We start from the raw sequence: 20,956 nt of genomic DNA, 5'->3' as shown, positions 1-20,956 counted from the left end.
AATATCAGGAACCAATTAATTTCCTTAAACATCTTAAACCCATGCCATCTTCCCTTGCGCATATTATTAAGTTTAAGTTCCCATGTGTATACTTTACAGTATTACGGAAAGTAAATAAAAGAAACGTCTTGTCAATTTTAAGTGTTATAAAACGTTTCTTTTATTTAATTTCCGTAAATTTAATAACACGTACAATGCTGATCAAGAAGTTACTTTACATAATTGTAAAGCTCAGGCCCTACTAATTTTTACCAGTGACTATAAATTTCCTTTCTTTCGTATACCGGTAACTTAATCTACAAGTCAAGATTTGTTAATCATTAATTTCGTTACACTACAAAGTATAAAAACATCCACACAAACTGTATGTGGAAAGGCCCACTCTTTTATCAACAATAATACATAATTCAAGACAGTTATCACAAAATGTGGCCAAAGTTGGGGACTGAACAGTAGCCTACTGAGCTGCCGTGACGACCGTTACTTTAAAGTAATGGTAGTTCACCCTACGTATTTACAATAACTGATACAACTATTATCATATTTATTCACTAAGGGAAATAGCTGTGACAAATGAAATGTGAAATACAATATGTACCTCAATATGTTATTACAAAACATGTTATGTACAATATGTTATTAGTTAAATTTAATAACCTTAATTGTCATCGCATGACGATTTACTTTTCTGCAGTAACCTTTTGAGATCAATTGATCAGGTTAATTATTTTTCCAACGACAGTTTTTTTTTAAAATAGCCGTTTCAGTACAGTTCTTAGAATTGAAAAGTATAACATAACAGCATTGTTTACTTTCATAACAGCATAGTTTTACTCATAACAATCCGGGTAACGGACCAATGAGGTTCAAGGATTGAGAGAGGAGAAGCAAAATTCTAATGATACGAAATTCAACTAATCAGCTGTTGAGGCCAATTTAATTGTTGATTGGTGCAATTAATATTTTATACAATGTTTCGTTGCATCACTGTCAGTGGCAATGAGAGGTTATAAACGAAAACATAACCTCTCTTAAAAGTTATAAGTAGTGATTTTTAGTATTTAAAACACTTTCGTAGGTAAACACTTGTGTGGTATGTACACAACTCGTGTAAATAGTCTTAACGACACTCGTAGAAGTTTTTAAAGCACTCACCAAGGCTCGTACCTTAAAATTTTCTACTCGTGTCGTTAACACTATCCTTACACAATCGTTGCGTAAACTACTATAAAGACCAAACCGATTAGCCAAAAACGTATTTTTGAAGCAACGCAGCAGAATTACAGGTAGATATTTCCTTAGTCTGTTTAATTTTTTATTTTTTACTATGGAATCTACGGATTTTTTTCTTAGTAATAAAACATTTATACTTGTCTCATTAAATGTAATATTTACAAACTCTATTTTTCTACAATTAACATCAATATTCATAATTTACAGTTGAATAGCTTTACAGAATTATTAACAAAGTATATTTTTAAAGTAAAACGTTTTGGGTGTTTAGCTTTTGAATCAATATATGAAGCTTTAATGCAAATTTTATGATTCTCTACCATTTGTTGCCTTCTTAGCAGTTTTTAAGTAGATTTAATTTAATGAAATTAATTATCTCCCTGCTTATATTTGTGTGTTTATTATTAATAAATTCAGATTAAATGGTTGAAAATTAATTTTCAAATCTTCTTGGAAAGTCTTCTTCTGCTCAAAGTGTGTAAGCCCCTGTAATCATATCCCAAACAGTAACCATTACCGGATGAATTTAAAACTCGTATACATTTTAGTTAATGGTCGAGCCGGGAATTTTCTCAATAAATAATATTTCAATATGCCTGATGACGTAGCAACAATAGTTTTGAGTACTTATTTGTAAATAATATAAAAAGACACCAAAGCGTACCTTGTGTTGCTATTGATATAAATAATTCAGAGGTCTTATCTTTAAATTCCAGGCCAGAGGCAATCTGAGCTCATGTTCAAAAATGATGAGGACTGTGCTTTCTCCCTAATGAGCCCTCGTTTTCTACCTCCCTTTACTCAGAAACTCGGAAAACCGGTATCGGTAAATTATTCTAAAATGTTATTTTTTTGTAAGGTCTAACAGTCTAAGCGTTATTCAAAGTTAGGAATTCAAAATAAGTTGAATGGAAGATAGATAAAAATGAGTCGATTGACTTGTATCATTGACTATATTTACCTAGGTATATATATCAGTTACAGAAAGCAGTCAGGAAATAGCTTAAATATGCTTACTTTTATACGAATGTTCAAAACTGCAGATGAGTGTTAAACATCTGCAGCATTAAATAAATGGCAGACCAAGTACAATACACAAAACTAACGTTAAAGAAACAGTTTTTTTGTGAGCCTCCCTGTATTGTATTTGTTGAAATTATACAGGGTGTTGAACAAGTCTTAACACACCCAAAAATAAATTAAATGGCGTAAGATAAAACTTTGCAAATTCAACATATATTATATGATGGTTTTCTAGCTTTTTGCAAGAAATCTAAATTTTGCCCATTCCCCTTTTAAGGGTAGATAGGGGGTAACTAAACATTTTCAAATATAAAAACCCTTGTTGTGACCCCTCATTTTAAAGATCGTAATTAGTAGAATACCATGCCGCAAATTTAAACTCAAACAGATAACCGAGTAGAAAATGGCAGCAGTTTAAAGATATCTTGAATCTGTCATTTTGAATTTTGAAAATGAGGGGTCACAAGATGGGTCTTTATATTTGAAAATCTTTAGTTGCCTCCTACCTACCCTTTAAGGGGGAGGGGGGCAAAATTTGTATTTCTTGCAAAAAGCTATAAAAGTCATCATATAATAATATGTTTAAGCTGCAAAACTTTATCTTACGCCGTTTAATCTATTTTTGAGTGTGTTAAGACTTTTCCAACACCCTGTATATAAGTCTATAAGTAGCTTGGAGAGCCATAAGAATCCCCTAAAAACCCAGATGTCATAAAAATCATTGTTTTTGGTCTATCAAAATCCAACAAACAAAATAAATAGGTATCATAATTTCCCTGTACAAACACCCTTGTATTTTATTCCTTTTAGAATTTAACCTCACCTAAAGCAACGTATAATTGTCGTTGGGTAAAAAAAACTGGTATATCCCAGGCATGTCAAAGGTTCTGCCTTGTGACTTATTGGTGGTATTACAAAAAGCTAGTGTGATTCGAAAGTAGGGATGACCCTAGAAGTTTGGATTTTCTAGTATATGGTAAACAATAAATTGAAGAGCCACAGATTATACAGACCACGCTATTTTATCTTCGGTCTGTAATTATGGCCTCAAGAATTAATATTTATGCTATCTACGAATCGAAGTTTCAATTTATTATTTCTTTCTCACACAAGGCACAACCATTCCTTTCGATGCTCATTTAGAAAACTGTAAATATTAATCTTTTAATAAAGCTTTAGATATTCCAACAATTTAAATCGCCATTCTTTGTGCCTTTGATTAGTTTTGTTTGCTTTAGAAGTGCCAACAACATATATTTGGCCATTAGAGGGTCTTCGTAGCAGCAGCTAATCAGATTTTGATCTTCACATGAATTAGAATTTGGTCTTTTTTTCGAATAGCGTTTATCGGCGTTTGTTTTACGCCGACCCTGTCTGTACCCCCTTCGATTCGAACCTGGTTATATTTTATATCACACAGTTCATTAATTAATACATCTATTCTATAACCCTAGTCTTGGCCACATTTATGGGGGAGAGAACAAGAAAGTATAGCTATAACATGTGGTTTACAAATGTAGTATTGTTGGTTTACTTTGAAATTTTTCAGTTTTTTTCTTAAAACTTAAAAGCATTCGTTTTTTTTTGACAAACTTTAAGTCTTCAATCGGTGTGAAAACGGAAAAACTTTGTTTATCTAATATTTACTTGTTTACAAAGTTTTTTTTTTCCTAACCTGACCACAGCCACTTTAGGTGAGATAATCGAGACTCTACTGCAATTTAAATTGGATAAGAAAAATATTCTTACCTTCAACAAGGTCTTTCCTTCGGTCGACCTCGGGATATGTGACGTCACTGTGACAGCAGTTGTCAGAGCTGGCGGATGACGTCATACTGGACGATGACGTCACATGTTTTCTCCGGCTGCCTAGAGTGCCTGTGCTGTTCTTGCCACCCACTACTACTCCGGTCAGAGAAGAGGACTTCTTGTACCCCTGAGCTCTCCCTGCAGCAAACCTAGGACTCAGACTAGGGTTCACCGGAGTTGACGTGCCCGACGTTAGGTTTGTTGATTCTGCAACAGATTTGCTTATCTATAAAAAAAGTCAAAAGTACCCATGCACTTTTGAGAACACTACCAGTCATACCCCCATAAACCATATACTTAAAATGTTCGTCATGACGAGAAACCTTGCGCAAAACTATCGATTATTTCAAAAATTGCCCTTTAAGGTCGTAATTAAAAGTACCTCAGCTTAAACAATCAATAGTTTTATTAATACTTATGATGTCAAACGGGGTGAATGCCGTGGGTAACAGCTAGTTAAATATATTGCCAGAAACAATGGTAAAGAACCATTCAAACATAATTGTGATGTAAAATTAAGTTATGAATGCGCATTCTGATACAATTATAATCTTGGTACATAGAGATATTTCTACAGAGTGTCCCTGAACTCTCTACTTACCGTTTAATAAATCGATCCATAACCAAATACCAAACTAAAATAGCATGTTAAAAATTTCTAACAAATATTACCAGCATAGCCATCATTTTTTTCATGTGTAGTTTCAAAATGGCGGCCATTATCTGTAAAATAAAATTTAAAAATAAAAAAAAAACTACCCAGGTAAACAAAGCCCCTTAAAATTCTTACAATACCACATTTAAGAAAACCTGTTCATAAACAAAGGAGTTAACTTATTTTAAGAATACTATGAGTGGAAAACAAAATGGATGCTGTAAGGGTAATATTTGAATTTGGAAATTTTTAACCTGATATTTTGGGTTGTCTTTGGTCCAGGACTGATGCCTTTAAAGGTCAGTAGAGAGTACAGGGACATCCTGTATAATCACGTCACTAGAAATTACCAAGTAAAGTCGATAAAGTTTAGGAAAACGATTCCAACATCCACCTAAAAAGTTGATATATTTAACTCATTATAACATGAAACAAACAAACTCCTCACTAGGTACAAAAATGACTCTTTCACGAACAATCTGCACTTACGTACGCATAAAAGGGATTCATTCTATCATAGATTTAGTAGACTTTCTAAAAATAGATTCGGAGAATGTGAAAAAAGTAAAAAAATGGTTGAATTACAAAGCTCCCATGCTTGGGTGAATTAATATAAAATATATCACTGAAGCTTCAGATAGTGCTATGGCATTTTGAAATATAAGACAGATTAATATTTTTGAAGAAATATAAGACAAATCACTGCATACTATGGAGGTTCATACTTTAGAAAGATAGTTTTCTGATTCTTAAGCGTTGGATTTAAAAGTGCAATTTATTATATGTAGAACTAAAATCATTATAACGGAATGTAAATAAAAATTTTTCTATCTGAAGTGAAACGAGTCTTAAGCGCTACTAAAGTGTATTTTATCAGTGAATGTCTATATTTATTAGTTGTTGAAACGGAACAAAACTAATTTTATTACTAATACAATTTTATTTAATAAAAACGATCACGAAAACAGTATTAATATAAAACCTTTATCTAGAGATTACAAAAGATTTCAATATAATTTAAGCTACACCTTAGCATATGAAACTATGTGAAGAGAGATAAAGTTAGGTACTTTCCTGTTAAAGGGAACATTCATTATTATCGATGATTTTTTTCGATAGATCGAATTAACAAATTGAAACATATCAGCTGACAACTACGATAAATATTGTTCAGTATATGGAACTGTTATAAAAAAATAACCTAACATAACTAACCAAACTTGCTGTAACATTTAAAAATTCCGTGTTTAACTTGCCTTTTCTATTATCAAACCCAAACGGAAGTTTTAAATGGTACAGCAAGTTTGGTTGGTTATGTTAGGTTAGCTTAGAACAGTTTCATTTCTTAATGCATATAGACTATTTTAGCCTAAACAAGATCAGTTAGTTGTTGTTGTCAATATTCTGATCGGAAAACAAAAATATCGATAAATCGAAAACAATCATCAATAATAAAAAATGCTCTCTTTAACAGGAAAGTACCTAAAGTTATATTGTGTGATATTTGACGCACCAATGGGATAAGGTGAGGCCTGTCTACTAGGACTGTGGTGGCGGTAGTGGGCAGGTAATGTGGGAGAGTTTGATCCACTTGGGGGTCTCCTCTCCGTCACTGGCACATCTTCACTGGCACTGCTTAGATAGGACTCTCCTCCTGGGAAAACAACAATAATTTTAAACAGGCAGGCAAAAAAGGGGATTTGTGAGTTAAAGAAGACTATTTGGAGAACTGCATCAAACTAGGGGCCTACTTTATCGCGAATTAAATTTTAAAAAGAAATTATTTAGTCTTCAAATTTAAAAAGTATGAGTTCACCTGATCAAAGGATCAGAATACAAGACTTCCGACCCAGATGTGCAGGCCGGGCTTAGATCAACCCAATCGTTAATGGCTATTTATACCTAGAGCCACTAGAGACAAAAAATATCATACACCTCCTTCACCCTAGGCTGTAATATGATGTTTGGCATGAAAGTGTATTTGAGATCTTTGGTAAGCAAAAAATGCTTAGTTTAGTTTTGGCCCAGTTTAAGAAATGGAATACCGCAGTTCCACGACAAAATCCCCCTTAACTGTTTATAACGTGTATTTCATGTGATATTAGTTCGTACATTAGATATATCCATGCGTAAATGAACTACCTACCAAATCTTGTTATGTTTGATTACTTAGTAAAATCTAGTTAACTGTAGTATAAACTATGCCTATGCTACCCACTTACTCTTTAAGGCGTTTATCATATAGTTGAACGTTTTTAGACTAATATAACCCTAAAACACTATACTAATCATAAGGACTGTTACATGTTCAAGAGTTTCATCGATAGGAAATATTTTAAACGATTATATTATATTATTATTAGAAAAATCTTTATTGTTTCAATATTACATACAACATTAAAATTCAGCAATTACAGTACACGAAACAATAACCATCATGTTCAATCTGATTTGGTGAATTTGCACAATCTACTTTGATATAATAAACTCAATAATAGTAATGGTGGGTGGCACACTTGTCAAATATTATTCTATTCATTTATAAACACAAAAGAAACATAAAAACTACCGCACATTATCTGTTTCTTAAACATAAACACTGTTATAAACCTTTCCAACATTTATAAATAATTAAAGATACTTTAATAATATGTATCTGCATATTAATAAAACTATTTATTTATAAAAGATAATCCCATAAATCACCAATAAACGTTTTTGGTTTTACATTTTTTAAATATTGTAGGCAAACAATTGAAAAAATTCGGGGCTGAGTAAAAGTAAAAATTTGTAAAATGAGTTAAGTTTGGTCTGGGGATTGCTATGCGCGTTTTCGTAAATTTACAGATCAATAAGTTTCCTGATCTTTCCTATTTCCACTTCTTTAAAAAAAACAGATGTAACACTTTAAAATAGAACAAGCTTTTAAGTAGTAAAATCCTTAACGATTGAATAGCATTGTGAGGAAGAGTGGTCGGGGTTTTTCTTGTTCATAATTAGTCTAAAAAATGTGTTTTGAATATTTATAATTGGCTTTAAGTTTACAGAATTAGTTCCTCTCCATATGGTTAAACCATATTCCATCTAAGAATTCACTAATGCATTATAAACTGTTCTGAGTATTTGTCTATTACAAACAAAAGATAACATATACTACCCCGCCGCAGCAAACCTGCCGACTAAGCGAATTTCCATTTGTCTGAATTGATTTTCAGTTAAATATATTTTAATAACATTAGGTTTAACGAGTACCTAGGTTTACTGCTACAAGGAAACTAATAAAGTGTGTTTTGAGTAAAATATTGATAGCTTAGTACAAAAAAAATAAATTTGCCAAGTTTGATCAAAATATATCCATTAACAAGCAAACTACAACATTTGACAATATTCTCCATAAGAATAACATGAGAATTTTAAATTCACAATTTTTAAATTTTCTCCGTTACTAATAACCGAACAAAAATACTGTTATATACTTAATTATTTGTTTTTTTAAGCTCTTTAAAAAGGTCTAAAGAGAAATTGGGAAATCTTGTGTTTTGAGGGTCAAAAGTCAGAAAAGCCAATTTTTACCCCATAAAACCCCCCGTAAAGCCCCGTTTGCATGGTCCGATCATGCTGGTTCGCGAACTCATTCAAGTTTATCCCGCTTTACACCTTAAAACCAAATTTCATCAGGGACATCAAAATGAAAAAGTAAATCGGTCCCGGGTCTAGGTCTTACCGTGCCACCTACGGTAATAGCTACTTCCCTATAGGGAAATTCGCTAATAAAAACCCCTAATATACTTAATTTATTTATTCTGCAAGTGGCTAATGTGACTTTTCCGATTAACAAAACGAACAAGTTTCAAAAATCCTAAACAAGAACTTATATCCTCTGAAAAGGGCTATTTTCCACACATTTACCCCTTTGTTTACACTTCTCCAGTGATAAACACATCACCACGTTATGTATAGTAACAACAAAAGCCGCTCGGCGAGACGGGCTCCACTTCGCTTTGCCGTTATTAAATTTTCATTTTCAATCTTGAGCAGCGTCTCCGCGGAGCTGTCTCTAGACAAACGACACAATCACATTTCCGTGGCCTACATCTCATTATTTCTCTTAATATTTACGCCACAACCACAATAATAGTTAAGTAATTTGTCTCACCATGTTCAAAACTGAAGTTGATTTGTATCGGTAATTTTTCGCACAATCGATTACATTAGAAACTGTGGTAGTATTTACAAACAATATTCCATATTTCGTATTTCCATAAAATACAATGAAGTAGTATGCAGTAAAATTAAGAACAGAGAGGTTGACATACAACGATTAGGCCTACTTAAAAAAAAAAAAAAAAAAAAACTGCGGTTGCTCTAGTGAACATCTAGAGGCTTGGGTTTATATTCACACAATTACCAGATTACTTTAGCCATATTATAAAAAAAAACTATATCGTTCAATCAAAAGATACGACTATTATTTATAGCGTACATTTTCCGAATTTGGAAAACCGTTAAATGAGACCATTAAATAATATGATATCGTATAGGAATCACGCATTTATTGTACCTAAAACATTACACATAAAGGATAACCGAACCAATACAGTAATGCATCACATCTCTTCATGTGAAAAGATGAATAAACTCCAAATATTTCCGACAGTAGTAGGTACGATTACTTTGTAATAGCTATATACCTTACAAGTGTAGTAAGAGCGTTTTTACATCACGCAGGTAAATATGATTTACCAGTCGGAATGAAAAAATAGATAATGTAATAACACAAAAAATGATTCAGACATAATAAGAGTAAAGTCATATGAACTATAACTTGCCTAATCTGCGACAGATATTTAAGATTTGTTTAAGATATTTATATCTTAAACAAAACCTCATTTCGGGTGATATAAGTGTATTGTTGTGTATTATGCTACATTTTTTTACATTTTAATGACTACCTTTACTTTTTAGCATACAAACTATATTACTTATGCATCATTAACATGCTTAACAAAGCCATAAACAAGTGTAACTGTCACTTTAAGGGACAAGATGTCCCTCAGTTGGCCCCATTTGTGGCCCTTTTTAAGGGTGGTCACAGATTTATTGAGAGGGAAGCGCTCTTAGGGGATCAGTATATCTTTGTTATTCCGTGGCATTGAACTACCAATGTTTTCAATCAACTGTAGCTTTTGATGACAAAACCAACCTAAAAGCTAAATGAACGTTTGATATAAGGTGTTTTGAAATACCTCGAGTTTGATAGAGAAGATATAATTGATCGTACAAAGCTTTCTGTAAGATTATAGTGATTTTCATTAAATAATCTTTTGGAGATATGTCGTTATGTTTTTTAGACTACAGGTGCAGATTTTACTAGCAATTTTAAGACTTACTGGTTTGTTTTTAGTTGTTTCAGATATACTCTTATTAAGTGTTCAAACGCAATCGTCCAAAAATAAAAAAAACCTTCCACATTTCTATAAGCCTTAATTTTCATGAAGATTTTTAAAAACTTTAAAATTTAAATTTAAAACAAGAATAAGTGAAAACAAACATTATACATTTTATAATTTTTTTTATACATTTATTTTATACAGTTTATTCTTTATACATTTTTCATCTTTTGTTTCAATGGAAAAGATTCCACCAGACATAACTCTTGTAGCTGACATAGAAATATTTTATATTACATACCCTCTTAATTTTTTTTCATCAAAATGTTCCTCCTGCATTGATTACAGACACAAAATCAAATGTTCACTAGTAATGTCTCTAAGCTGTTGGTGTTAGATTCAGAAGTATTAGTAAGATTCAGAATTTTGAAATGTATCTAAATTCAACACATAAAATATGAGTTAGTGATTTTATTAATTCCAAAGATTAATCATATTTCAAAATGCTGAACATTTATGTAAAACATAATTTGAAGACGCCACTAAATAGCTGGGGGAATCCAACATTAAATATTTGTTTAAATTAAACTTTATTAGATATAAATGGTAGCACAAATAAATCTTTCGACCGAAAAATAATTAATATTTCTTTGGAGTTGCATCGATAAGAAGTAGGTATATTTACTATTATTCTTGCGAAAATGCACAACTGATGATCCAGAAGCAACAGAAATGCTCACTTTAAGAGAGTAAGACAGCCGATCAGTATGCTGGAGGTGAGAAAATTTTAGCTTATTAGATGCGGAAAATAGTGAAAATATCTCAGCGATACTGCCGGGGCTGACGTTTATTTCTCGCTGAATCATTTATACAACGTCCGGGCGCTTGTTATGGTCGGGCAGCCTGGAAACTAGGCTTTCACCGACACTTTGAATCACAACAGCAAATATATAAACATAGTTGGATATCATAAATATATTCGATCCGCGTCTTATGTAATCTTCGTCAAATTAGTTATGAGTAGTTTTGGTTTTGTTTTATTTACGAGTACTGTATTAGGATACATCGATTTGCGTTATTTCGTTTATGCATTTACATTTTACTAAGTATATTTTCGGTAAGTTTATTTTTTAAATTTTTAATTAAGTGCTATTGGGTTTTATTCTGTTACGATTTATTTATGTCTACCGATATCAAAGTATGTTTTATATAAGTTATGGGGAAGATTAAAAATTATTGATAACTTTTATTTAGAGTTAGAATTTTGAGTAGGTATCGTGATATATTATTTTATTCCTCTATTAATTTCAACTAGAGTTTTTTATCATAACGTATTTGTATGGTTTGCAGATATGTATGACGTTATTAAATATGCTTTTCGTTTACAAATAGCGAAGTGATCAAATCACCAAAAATATATACTTCTATAGTTAAGTTCACCTTTTTTAATGTACCTTAGTTTTAAATATGTAATTATTATATTTTATTGGTGCTTAAAGTATAACTACCTGCCGAACAAACCAGTGAGACTAAAACAACACATATAAATGCAAAATTCGCATGTCTTTTATATGAACAATTCGAAAGTTAGGAGTTGAAAGATAGAGAAAAAATTCCAAAAGAAAGTTTAATGTGGAAAGTTAGTCTAGGGGGTCCATGTTATTTAGCATATGTAATCTTGATACCTATGCCTAGCAAAGTAGATGTTTTATTTATTTTCGTGGTGTTAACAACACATTTATTGTTTTTTATTACTAAAGTTTTGAGCTTGTTCTAGCTACTCTCACTCTTACAAAGTGAACAAATTTGCTATTAACAATTTAGTGTACACGTCGAATAGGTAATAGACTGTGTGAGCTGCGTATGTCAGAATGTATGTTTTACAAGTTATCCCTAGTTCGGGTAGCCCATGTGTCTTGCCCCTTGTTGACTCGGTGAAACAATTATGTAGCCCGCCAGTAATTATTAACACAAGTAGACATGAGTTAGTGTTATTGTCGACCACAAGGCGCGCTGTTGCTGTTAATGCGAGTCTGAGGCGCGAATCATGTGGTGTCCGGGCAAATGCGGACACGGAATATTGGGGACACATCATTAAAGAGGGCATAAGCGGACACTAGAGATTACTGCTACCTGACAAGGGGTTGACAGGTCTCTGCAAATATTTCAAGGGCGGAACATTGCGGACACTTGTATCTACGACGGGGAAAAAGGTGCGAGGGAGGGAGGATTTTATACGCGTTACGGCGCGTTACGTTTGTGCTTACAATGTTTTAAAACACTGCTCTAAGGATTTCAAAAACTGGAACTAATAGCCTTCAACAAATGCTGTTATTGATTATGAATATTTTGTAGAGCTATGCTGTTGATAATTATATTTTCATTAGAGATTGCTTGCCAGATTGATAATGTTTGTTAATAAAATAAAGAATGAAGACTGGGCATCGCTAAGAGGCTTCTTACTTTATTAGCAAACAGCTGTTATCTGGACTAAATTATTGTGTGGGAAATTCGTTAAACCAGTGTAGTGTGGCAAAATAGTATATTACTTTACAAGTCCTGAAAATCAGTGTTTGCCGGACGAGAACGGGATTACCATACGAGTCCGGTAAACACATTTTGGACGAGTGACGTACGATATTTTACGCCATACTACTAAATCTGTACAAATCCTTATATATTACCACCAACTAAAGGACTCAAAATCACTAGTCATAACCTCTTAGATAGGTTATGTTTTTGTTTATAACTACTCACTGCCATCCAAATACAGTATAATCAGCTGATTGGTGTCCGGCAAAACTCATTACAGTACAGTAGTATGCAATGAAACCCCATTTGATTAAGCTGGCGGCAAACAGCTGTTTTCTGGACTAAATCCTTGCGTGGAAAGTTCGTCAAAATAATGTAGTGTGGTGTAAAAGTTGTTTACCGTGCACTTAGTCAGCTGATGAAATAAACAGCAAAATGCAACGGCTTTTTTTATTTTCTGAAATATAAAATATTATAATTTATGTTATATCCTAAACAAATTGTTTCATGAGTTCAAAATGTACTTATTTTTCTGTGTAGTATGATGTCAGGTATCGTACGTTACCGTACTCGCCCTGTAAGCTTCCCTGTTCTCGCACGAAAATCCTGCGAAAATCTGCGAACTGTCGTGCCTGCACGGTAAAACACCACTTACCGGGCTAGTAGTGTAATATCCTATTCCTGTAGGCATGTCAAAACTGTACGACGTGCCTATCGGCTTGGCAATCAATTGACAAAGGTAACCCGATGTCAAATATGGGCCTACAAACTATGATACATGGTACAAGATTAACTTTTATAACATTAAGCCTTGTATAATTTTAATGTTGTCCAGCTTCAAAAAGCGTTATATTTATCCAAAATTTTGCATTGTAATTTGATGCGTGTTTATTGACAATAATTTGTAATAATTAATAATTAATAAATGATAATGGACAACACTCTATCTACTTGTTCAAACTAATAATATCCTATAGAACTCGATAACAGAGTGATGTTCAACTTATATTCCAGCTTTCAGTAAGTAATTAAAATACAAACAATAGGTATTTTCATAAAGAATACATTAAACTCAAGTGATATGTATAATTTCAATTATATTGGGGGTCGATATATAAACATTTAAATGGTAGTGAAATCAGTTTACATTTGTAAACATATGTAAAACTAAAACGAAACATATCATATGTACTTCTGAACAATATTATCATTACGTTAGTTATAAAAATTTAGTTTCAAGTAAATTGTTAAATTTAAGCGAGTTAAATTTAGCGAGTTTAACAGGGTTGGTATATCCAATAGCACAAATGGAAATTCACTAAACATAGGTCTCATTGCAAGACCTAGACCCGGAACCGAAACAGATTTTTTTTTGTTTTAAGCTCCCCAGAGGCCAAAAACAGTTCGTTCAAATATGTAAGTGCAATATAAAGATATTTATAATTGCGTCAATTAGCACTATAACTCAAGAAAAAATAAACATTGTAAGCACAAACGTAACGCGTATAAAATCCTCCCTCCCTCGCACCTTTTTCCCCGTCGTAGATACAAGTGTCCGCAATGTTCCGCCCTTGAAATATTTGCAGAAACCTGTCAACCCCTAGTCAGGTAGCTTTAATCTCTAGTGTCCGCTTATGCCCTCTTTAATGATGTGTCCCCAATATTCCGTGTCCGCATTTGCCCGGCATTCAATCATGTGCATGATTAACTGCCTTAAGGAACACGAAAGGGCAATAGATACAAATTAACATTAGCCGTCGTAAGATTTTCTCAAAGTGTAACTTAATTTGACTTGGAGTAAATTTTCTTTCGTCCTAATTAATTGAGCGAAGCTCTTATACTACACTCTTGTTTTTGCTTTACAAATACTCCCCCTGAACGGCTGAAGTGATCCGCACGATATTTTGCACAGTCATAGTCATAGCTATAGGAAGGTATAAATGTGAAATAGTCAAAATCGGACTACAGTGCACCCCCTACATGAATTAAAACTTTCAGAAATTTAACATGGGCCATATGGGTTGATTGATCGCCATAACAATGTTTGGAAGATAACAATTACATGTAAATAAAAGCGTCTTAACATATGTTTATCAATAAATCATTGGAGCTCATAGCTCATTAAAACAGAGACCAAAAGGGAAGATACATTTGAGCAATTCCGTAGAGCATAATTTGCAATAAAATGAACAACCAATTAGGCTTAAGCATAATTGACTTTAGATACTGCAAATAGGCAATTTAATTTATGTGAACCAAAAATACCACTGGCCTTAGATACTGAATGTATACATTACATTTACGTGAACCAGACGTACCATTGATTTTGGATACTGCAAATAGGCATTCCATTATATGAACCAAATACACATTTGGCTTAACATACTGCAAGTAGATATCTTATCTACGTGAACAAAAGATTCTGGTATTTTAAAGTGATTAATGTGCCATATTTTGCGATTTCGATAGTACCATGTTTTGCGTCATGTAGGTATTTTAATTATTGTGTTTAGTTTAAGTATGTAAGCTTTTTTTGTGTGACATACTTGTCGAATGGTGGAGATTTGAATAAAATGATGTAAATAATTTAATAGTTAAACATTGCTTCCTGAAACATGATTATATATAAATAAAAAAACCTTTAATATACGTTTACTATTAATATAGTATAGAACCACCACTTGGAAATCCTTGAGAAAAAATCAAGTTTGAAGGAGTAAAACACAAAGAGAGGTGCAAGACAAATATTTTTAATATCTTTACTTTTAATAAAGGGGGCTTGTAAGAGCGGCTTATTGCTTTACCTTCAAAAGAGCGAAAATAAATATCTTGTAAGGTGTAATACAATAAGGGCCTTGCATATCGATGTATTTTTATATTTTACCAAAGATTTAAGGAAAAGTCACTCCTACTGTGTCAGCCCCCCCCCCTATTATTATTACCCCCTTAAATCTATTATTTATCTTAAGAGAATTAATTAGTAAATAGTCAACAGTAATGAAGGAAGTGATACAGTTATGATGCGTTGGTGCAATTGAATATGGATATTTTAAAAGATTCCAAATTAATGTGAATTTCAAATTAGAGAAACTTTGAAACAATTATAAAATATGTTTAGTTATTGATTATGGTCCAGAGTTATTAACATCTCAAATGTTCTCTTGTCTATATGATTTTGCCATCTTTAACACAAGATGGGTATTTATTATGGCTGCATATCATCACCAAAACATTATTCACTTCAAATATTTGTCGCTCATTGGCAGTATAGACCTACTCTCAGTATTTCGTAATACAGTAGTAGGCTTCAAGTCATCTTAATTAATGTAAGACGAAACAAATGAAATAACAGTCATATGAAGAAAAATAAAACTGTTGGCCTATTCCAAGACAATTTGGATACGCCTTGTTTTTGTATTAAAACGCCTTTATAAGAAGCTTTTCTAATGTATTCTAATTTTTGAAACACCATCAGTTTTGTGATGTCTAGCTACAATACCTGCAAAGTTTACCGTACTATATATCCTAAAATTGTATAGAAAGAGTGGATTTAACGGTTCCGGATTAATGAGGTTTTACTGTAAAGTCTACAGTACTGTCATGACTAATAGCGCTGCCCATTGAGTCAATCAATATTTTTGGTGGCATTTCACATTATCCGCTTTTAGTACTTTATTATAATTTGTCAAGCCTTTTTCTATGTTTTCATGTCCATGTATTCATTTATGTGTACGCGACTTCTTACAACCCAAAGGATAAAGACGGTAGTTTTAAACAGCTTGAAAATGAACCTTTAGGCTCAATGCCATTATCTCTGGAAAACCAAGACTACTCTACCAGGAGACACAACAATGCCAAGATCCTCCGCCGACAAAAGGCTCCGCATTAGTGACGTCATAGTTGGTCAGCAGAAGATCGTGGGAGAAGGAAATGTGTCACGTCAACGCCAGGGCTCGTTGCTCTCGGTGATGATTGGGCCACATTATGCCATCGGAGTGTAGGAGTTTTGCCAACGGGTATCAGGTAGAAAGGGTCCCTTGGTCCCTATACGCGAATTCCTCATACTGCGGAGTTTTGCCATCGGTTGGGGGTGGGCGCGAGAGGGGGAGGGATAGAGATTACACGTGACAGTGAGGGTGGCTTCCGCTAGAGATGGACAAACCAGGCAGGATGCTGACTGTGTTCAAAGGAATGCAGTTATGTACCTATGACTGTGAAAAGAAATGGATTGTATTTTTAACCTAACCTAACCTAACCCACTGCGACAAGCGCATAACTGCATTCATATGAACGCGGTCATCACCCTGCTCGTCAACCCCAAGCGTAGACAACCCTGACAATCGCTCTCTCTCTCCCTCTATCACACTCTTTCTCCCTCCCCCACCGTTTGCAAATCTCCGCATCAAGAGGTGGCCAACAGCATCCCCCCCATCTACCTGACACCCGTTGGCAAAACTCCGGTTCCCATGCCGTCGGAGGACCTTGGCATAGACCGAACCGTTGTTTGTATCCAGTTGCAAAAATATGTAATCTTCCATTCGACTCATCCCTCTATCACATTCGACGAAGTACTTACTCGCATATCCTGCCAGGATGGACGCCAGCCCAGCAGAATAAACCTCTCTCTCTCGCTCCTCCTCGCTGGTGCTACACTCCCGCCAATCTTCTCCTCGACGTTCCCTCCTCAGTCGCATCACACCCCCACTGCGACGCCCCAGTGACGAATCCATGGTCGCGTCACGGTACGTCACTTTCACTCCCGATCACTCCGTCATGTCACCGTCACTCGCGTCACTGTCACTCGTCGCGTCACGTCACTCGTCACTCGTCACGGCTGAAACAGAAGGCACATAAAGTTGGTTAGAATATAGTAAAATATGATATACAGAAGTAGATAAACAAGCAAACTATTGGTATACTAAAACATCTATATGTTTAATCAGATCTAATGGCGTCTGTTCGTAAGTGTGTTACTAATTGGCGTACACATTACTGAACTGATTACTGATTGAGCTTCTTCCAAAATAGAACTACTATACCAATGATCCGTTTAGGACAATCCACGCTTCGATACTGACCAAGTTCTGAGGATTCATTGTCTGAGGTGAGGAATCAAAAGGTAAATATTGATTGTTCTCGATGGCTGCAATGAGAAAACCACCATGACTAAATGTTTTTCTATAACATCTCAATGTAAACAAGCAGAACTGTCAAAATTGATCATTTCACAATTATTTCAGACAGCTGAACCAAACAAATGGAATAACATTTTTTCTCAACCATGTGATAGGTTTGGTTTTAACTTTCCTGATTCCATCATTGATTATGGAGTTAAGTAAGAATCAATAACCGTTGTTCCACGATTTCTCCCTGAGTTTTTAAAGTGTAGTCTTAAGATGTACAGTATTAAAAAAAAAAAAAAAAAAAAAAAAAAAAAAAAAACTATAAGGATTACATGTTTAGAAATGATTTTACATTTTGTTAGTTAACTAATTTACAACCAACAATTTAACAACTGAAAACTGAATTATGTTTTTATTAGACTTTAAAATACAAATTGTCTGGTTTTTCGAAACTAGATGAATGTAAAATGTTTACAAATACAAGAGAACTATTTGTACACTATTACTTGTTTTGTTTTTTTTTTACCGGTATACAGATAATTTTTTTTATATTATTAGACTGTGCCATAGCAGAGTAATAATGATTATTTATTACTACTAATTTTTTTCAAAGGGACAGGGCTACTTGTCTTTTTTCTATTATTGACTTTCGACACAGCAACTATTAGAATTTTTATCATTTACCTACATGTATCCTATTGCAAAATCTAAAGCTTTTATTATCTTTGTTTCATGTATGGATAACGATTGAGTGCCATGATGTTTCTAAATACTCATATTTTTTCTTAACACTGTTTTCTTAAGCTGTAAAGTGTTCATTTTTTTCTAAAACCCATGAAATATTTGTTACTATGTTTCCTTAATCATTGGTAAATATGTAAATGTATATGCAATGGATCCATGGTAAAAAGAACTGGTTAGTATGTTATGCTGTTATTTAATGTAATGCTGTTAGTTAATGTTATGTTGTAGGTTAATGTTTTTGTAGTGCAGAATAAGAGGTGTAATGAAACATATTTTTACCATTAATTTGTTCAGTGCTTGATGTTTTGGTTTTCATATTTGTGTTGTTTGTAGTCTTCAATGCTAAATTTAATTTGTTAAAAGATACAAAGATTAATGTTTTATTTATTAATAAAAAATCATAATTAGCATTGCTACTTATACGTGGTAAATTAATAATTTACAACTTTATAAAGTATACATATCGTTTCTTTAATAAATTTCGAACCCTTATTAATAAGGCACAACATACCTTTATAACATCTGATTTTTGTGTATTTAAATGATTTATTGTGAGTGGAGAATGAAGATTGAAGGATTTTGCGATTTGATCTTAAGGAGGTCGATGTACCTAAAATAGTTTTTTTTATTTAAATTAAACAATTAAACTTAGAAACTTTATTATAAAAATTTTTTGATTGAAATTCAAAATGACAAAAATAAATACAAAAGATAAGTAAATTAGGGAGATGAAGGTGAATCAAGTATATGGAAATGTCTTTGTAAAATTTGGTAAGATTTAAAATTAATCCATACAAAAAGGTCAATTTTCACTACTTAATTTAAAAGCCATAAACGTTTATGAAAGATCAAAAAGCTTTATATTTCGCGTCCTCTTCCCGTTGTAAAGCACGGTTACAACAGCTAGTATACTGTATAATTAACCTAAGGTTTTACCTGATATCCCATTGTTTACAACGCAACTTTCCCTAGAAAATATAAAAATAAAATACATATAAATTCAAATTCAACTAACCCAACCTATCATAACACCTATCAAATGTTCATGGACGTCGGCTGTATCTACTTCACGAGCCCCAACCTAACCTTACAAAGTAAGGAGCGTAACCTAACTTATCTAAACCCAACCCAAGCCTTTATAACCTCTACCTAACCCATTTTCACCTTACTTAATAAGGACCTTTTCAATCGTATTAAAAGATAAAATATAGTTAAGTTGGGGTGATAAAGGTTTACGAGATAGTTTTCACTTGCTAATATTACGACTTTTAGTGCATATGTAGGCCTACATGCTAATCCTCAAACGTTTCTCCATATTATTTCTGGAATCACTTTGAATTATTGAAGGATATGTACCTTACATTATTTTAAATATACAGGGTGGGGCAATGAAAGCACCCCAATTTATAAGCTGTAAAAACTCAATAATATTCACCCTATAGATATAAATAGCACATCAAAACACAGCTTATCTTTTGCCATTTTAACTTAACAAAGTCATTTTTCCATTTCTTGAGAACAAAATCCTGCAAGTGACGTCCTTGTCCTACTCGACATTCCTTTTAAGGCACAATTCCATCAAATACTTCTCCAGCATTTCTTCAGGTTCACTTTAGTTTTTGGACGATTCTTAGCTTCTTGAAAAACCTTCTTCTTGAAAAACCTCGAACTTCAAGTAGCTTACTAGAACAACCCCCCTCCCCCCTCCCAAAAAAGGAGCCAACGTAAAGCTTTCAACAACAAAAGCTTCCTGGAAAATTCAGTTGGACTTTGAGTTACTGCGACTCGCACTCTTTCAACATTTGCTGGTATACAAAGAGTTTTGCGGCACCCACCGCTTATTTTTTTAGGTTTAAGCGTTTATCCTAAATAATTTGACCCTGTTCATTATTGTTTTCCAATCGGGAACAATGCCATGTTGAACAAGGATGGAATGTGGTCCAAACAATCTCTGGGTTTTTGCACAAGAATCACTATTTTTAAAATAGGTTTCGACATAAAAATCTCAGTGTTAATAGCCTCAGGCATAATATTTACTAAAATGGCATAGTTTAATAGATGTTATAAGCACAGATGATCAATCTTTGTTGCAACAATTAACATGTGACAGCTAAAACAAATTGTGGCGTTCTCTTTGCCTCACCCTGTACAAGCAACCTAGAACATGTACACAGTGATAACATCAATAAATCATAAAATAACAACACTCTAAGAAAAATAACTTTTTTACGTTTGTTCTATTATAATTTGAGTGGGACTATACAAATTAGTTCATAATGATTATTTTAACACTTCGCATATTCTAAATGGCATAGTGGTGATGAGTATGCAAGATATAGTACACAGTACAGTGCGATGTATGAGGGTGGGTCGGCCACACGCTGGCGTGTCCTGTATTTAATTAATGAGAATGTATGCGTGTTGTTGGGGTCGTATTTCACCCCTGA

General features: G+C 33.3%; 1 protein-coding gene across 1 annotated transcript in view; it reads right to left on the bottom strand.

Moving 5' to 3' along the window:
- The window catches only part of LOC128989023 (uncharacterized), an 81,001-nt gene extending 63,629 nt beyond the window's left edge, over window positions 1-17,372 (bottom strand). Inside the window, exons 1-3 of the mRNA XM_054410878.1 lie at window positions 17,219-17,372; window positions 6,234-6,374; window positions 4,006-4,272 (exon numbers count right to left, since the gene is read on the bottom strand). Coding sequence (XP_054266853.1) covers window positions 4,006-4,272; window positions 6,234-6,374; window positions 17,219-17,372 — 562 coding nt within the window. The remainder of the gene's footprint in view (window positions 1-4,005; window positions 4,273-6,233; window positions 6,375-17,218) is intronic.
- Window positions 17,373-20,956: the final 3,584 nt, after the last annotated feature.

Source organism: Macrosteles quadrilineatus, unplaced genomic scaffold (assembly GCF_028750875.1).
Source record: "Macrosteles quadrilineatus isolate MER2022 unplaced genomic scaffold, UCM_ALF_1.0 Scaffold_3__2_contigs__length_128488019, whole genome shotgun sequence".
Lineage (NCBI taxonomy): Eukaryota > Metazoa > Arthropoda > Insecta > Hemiptera > Cicadellidae > Macrosteles > Macrosteles quadrilineatus.
The sequence above is the reverse complement of the archived record's forward strand: the minus strand, read 5'-3'. Positions and strand labels throughout refer to the sequence as shown.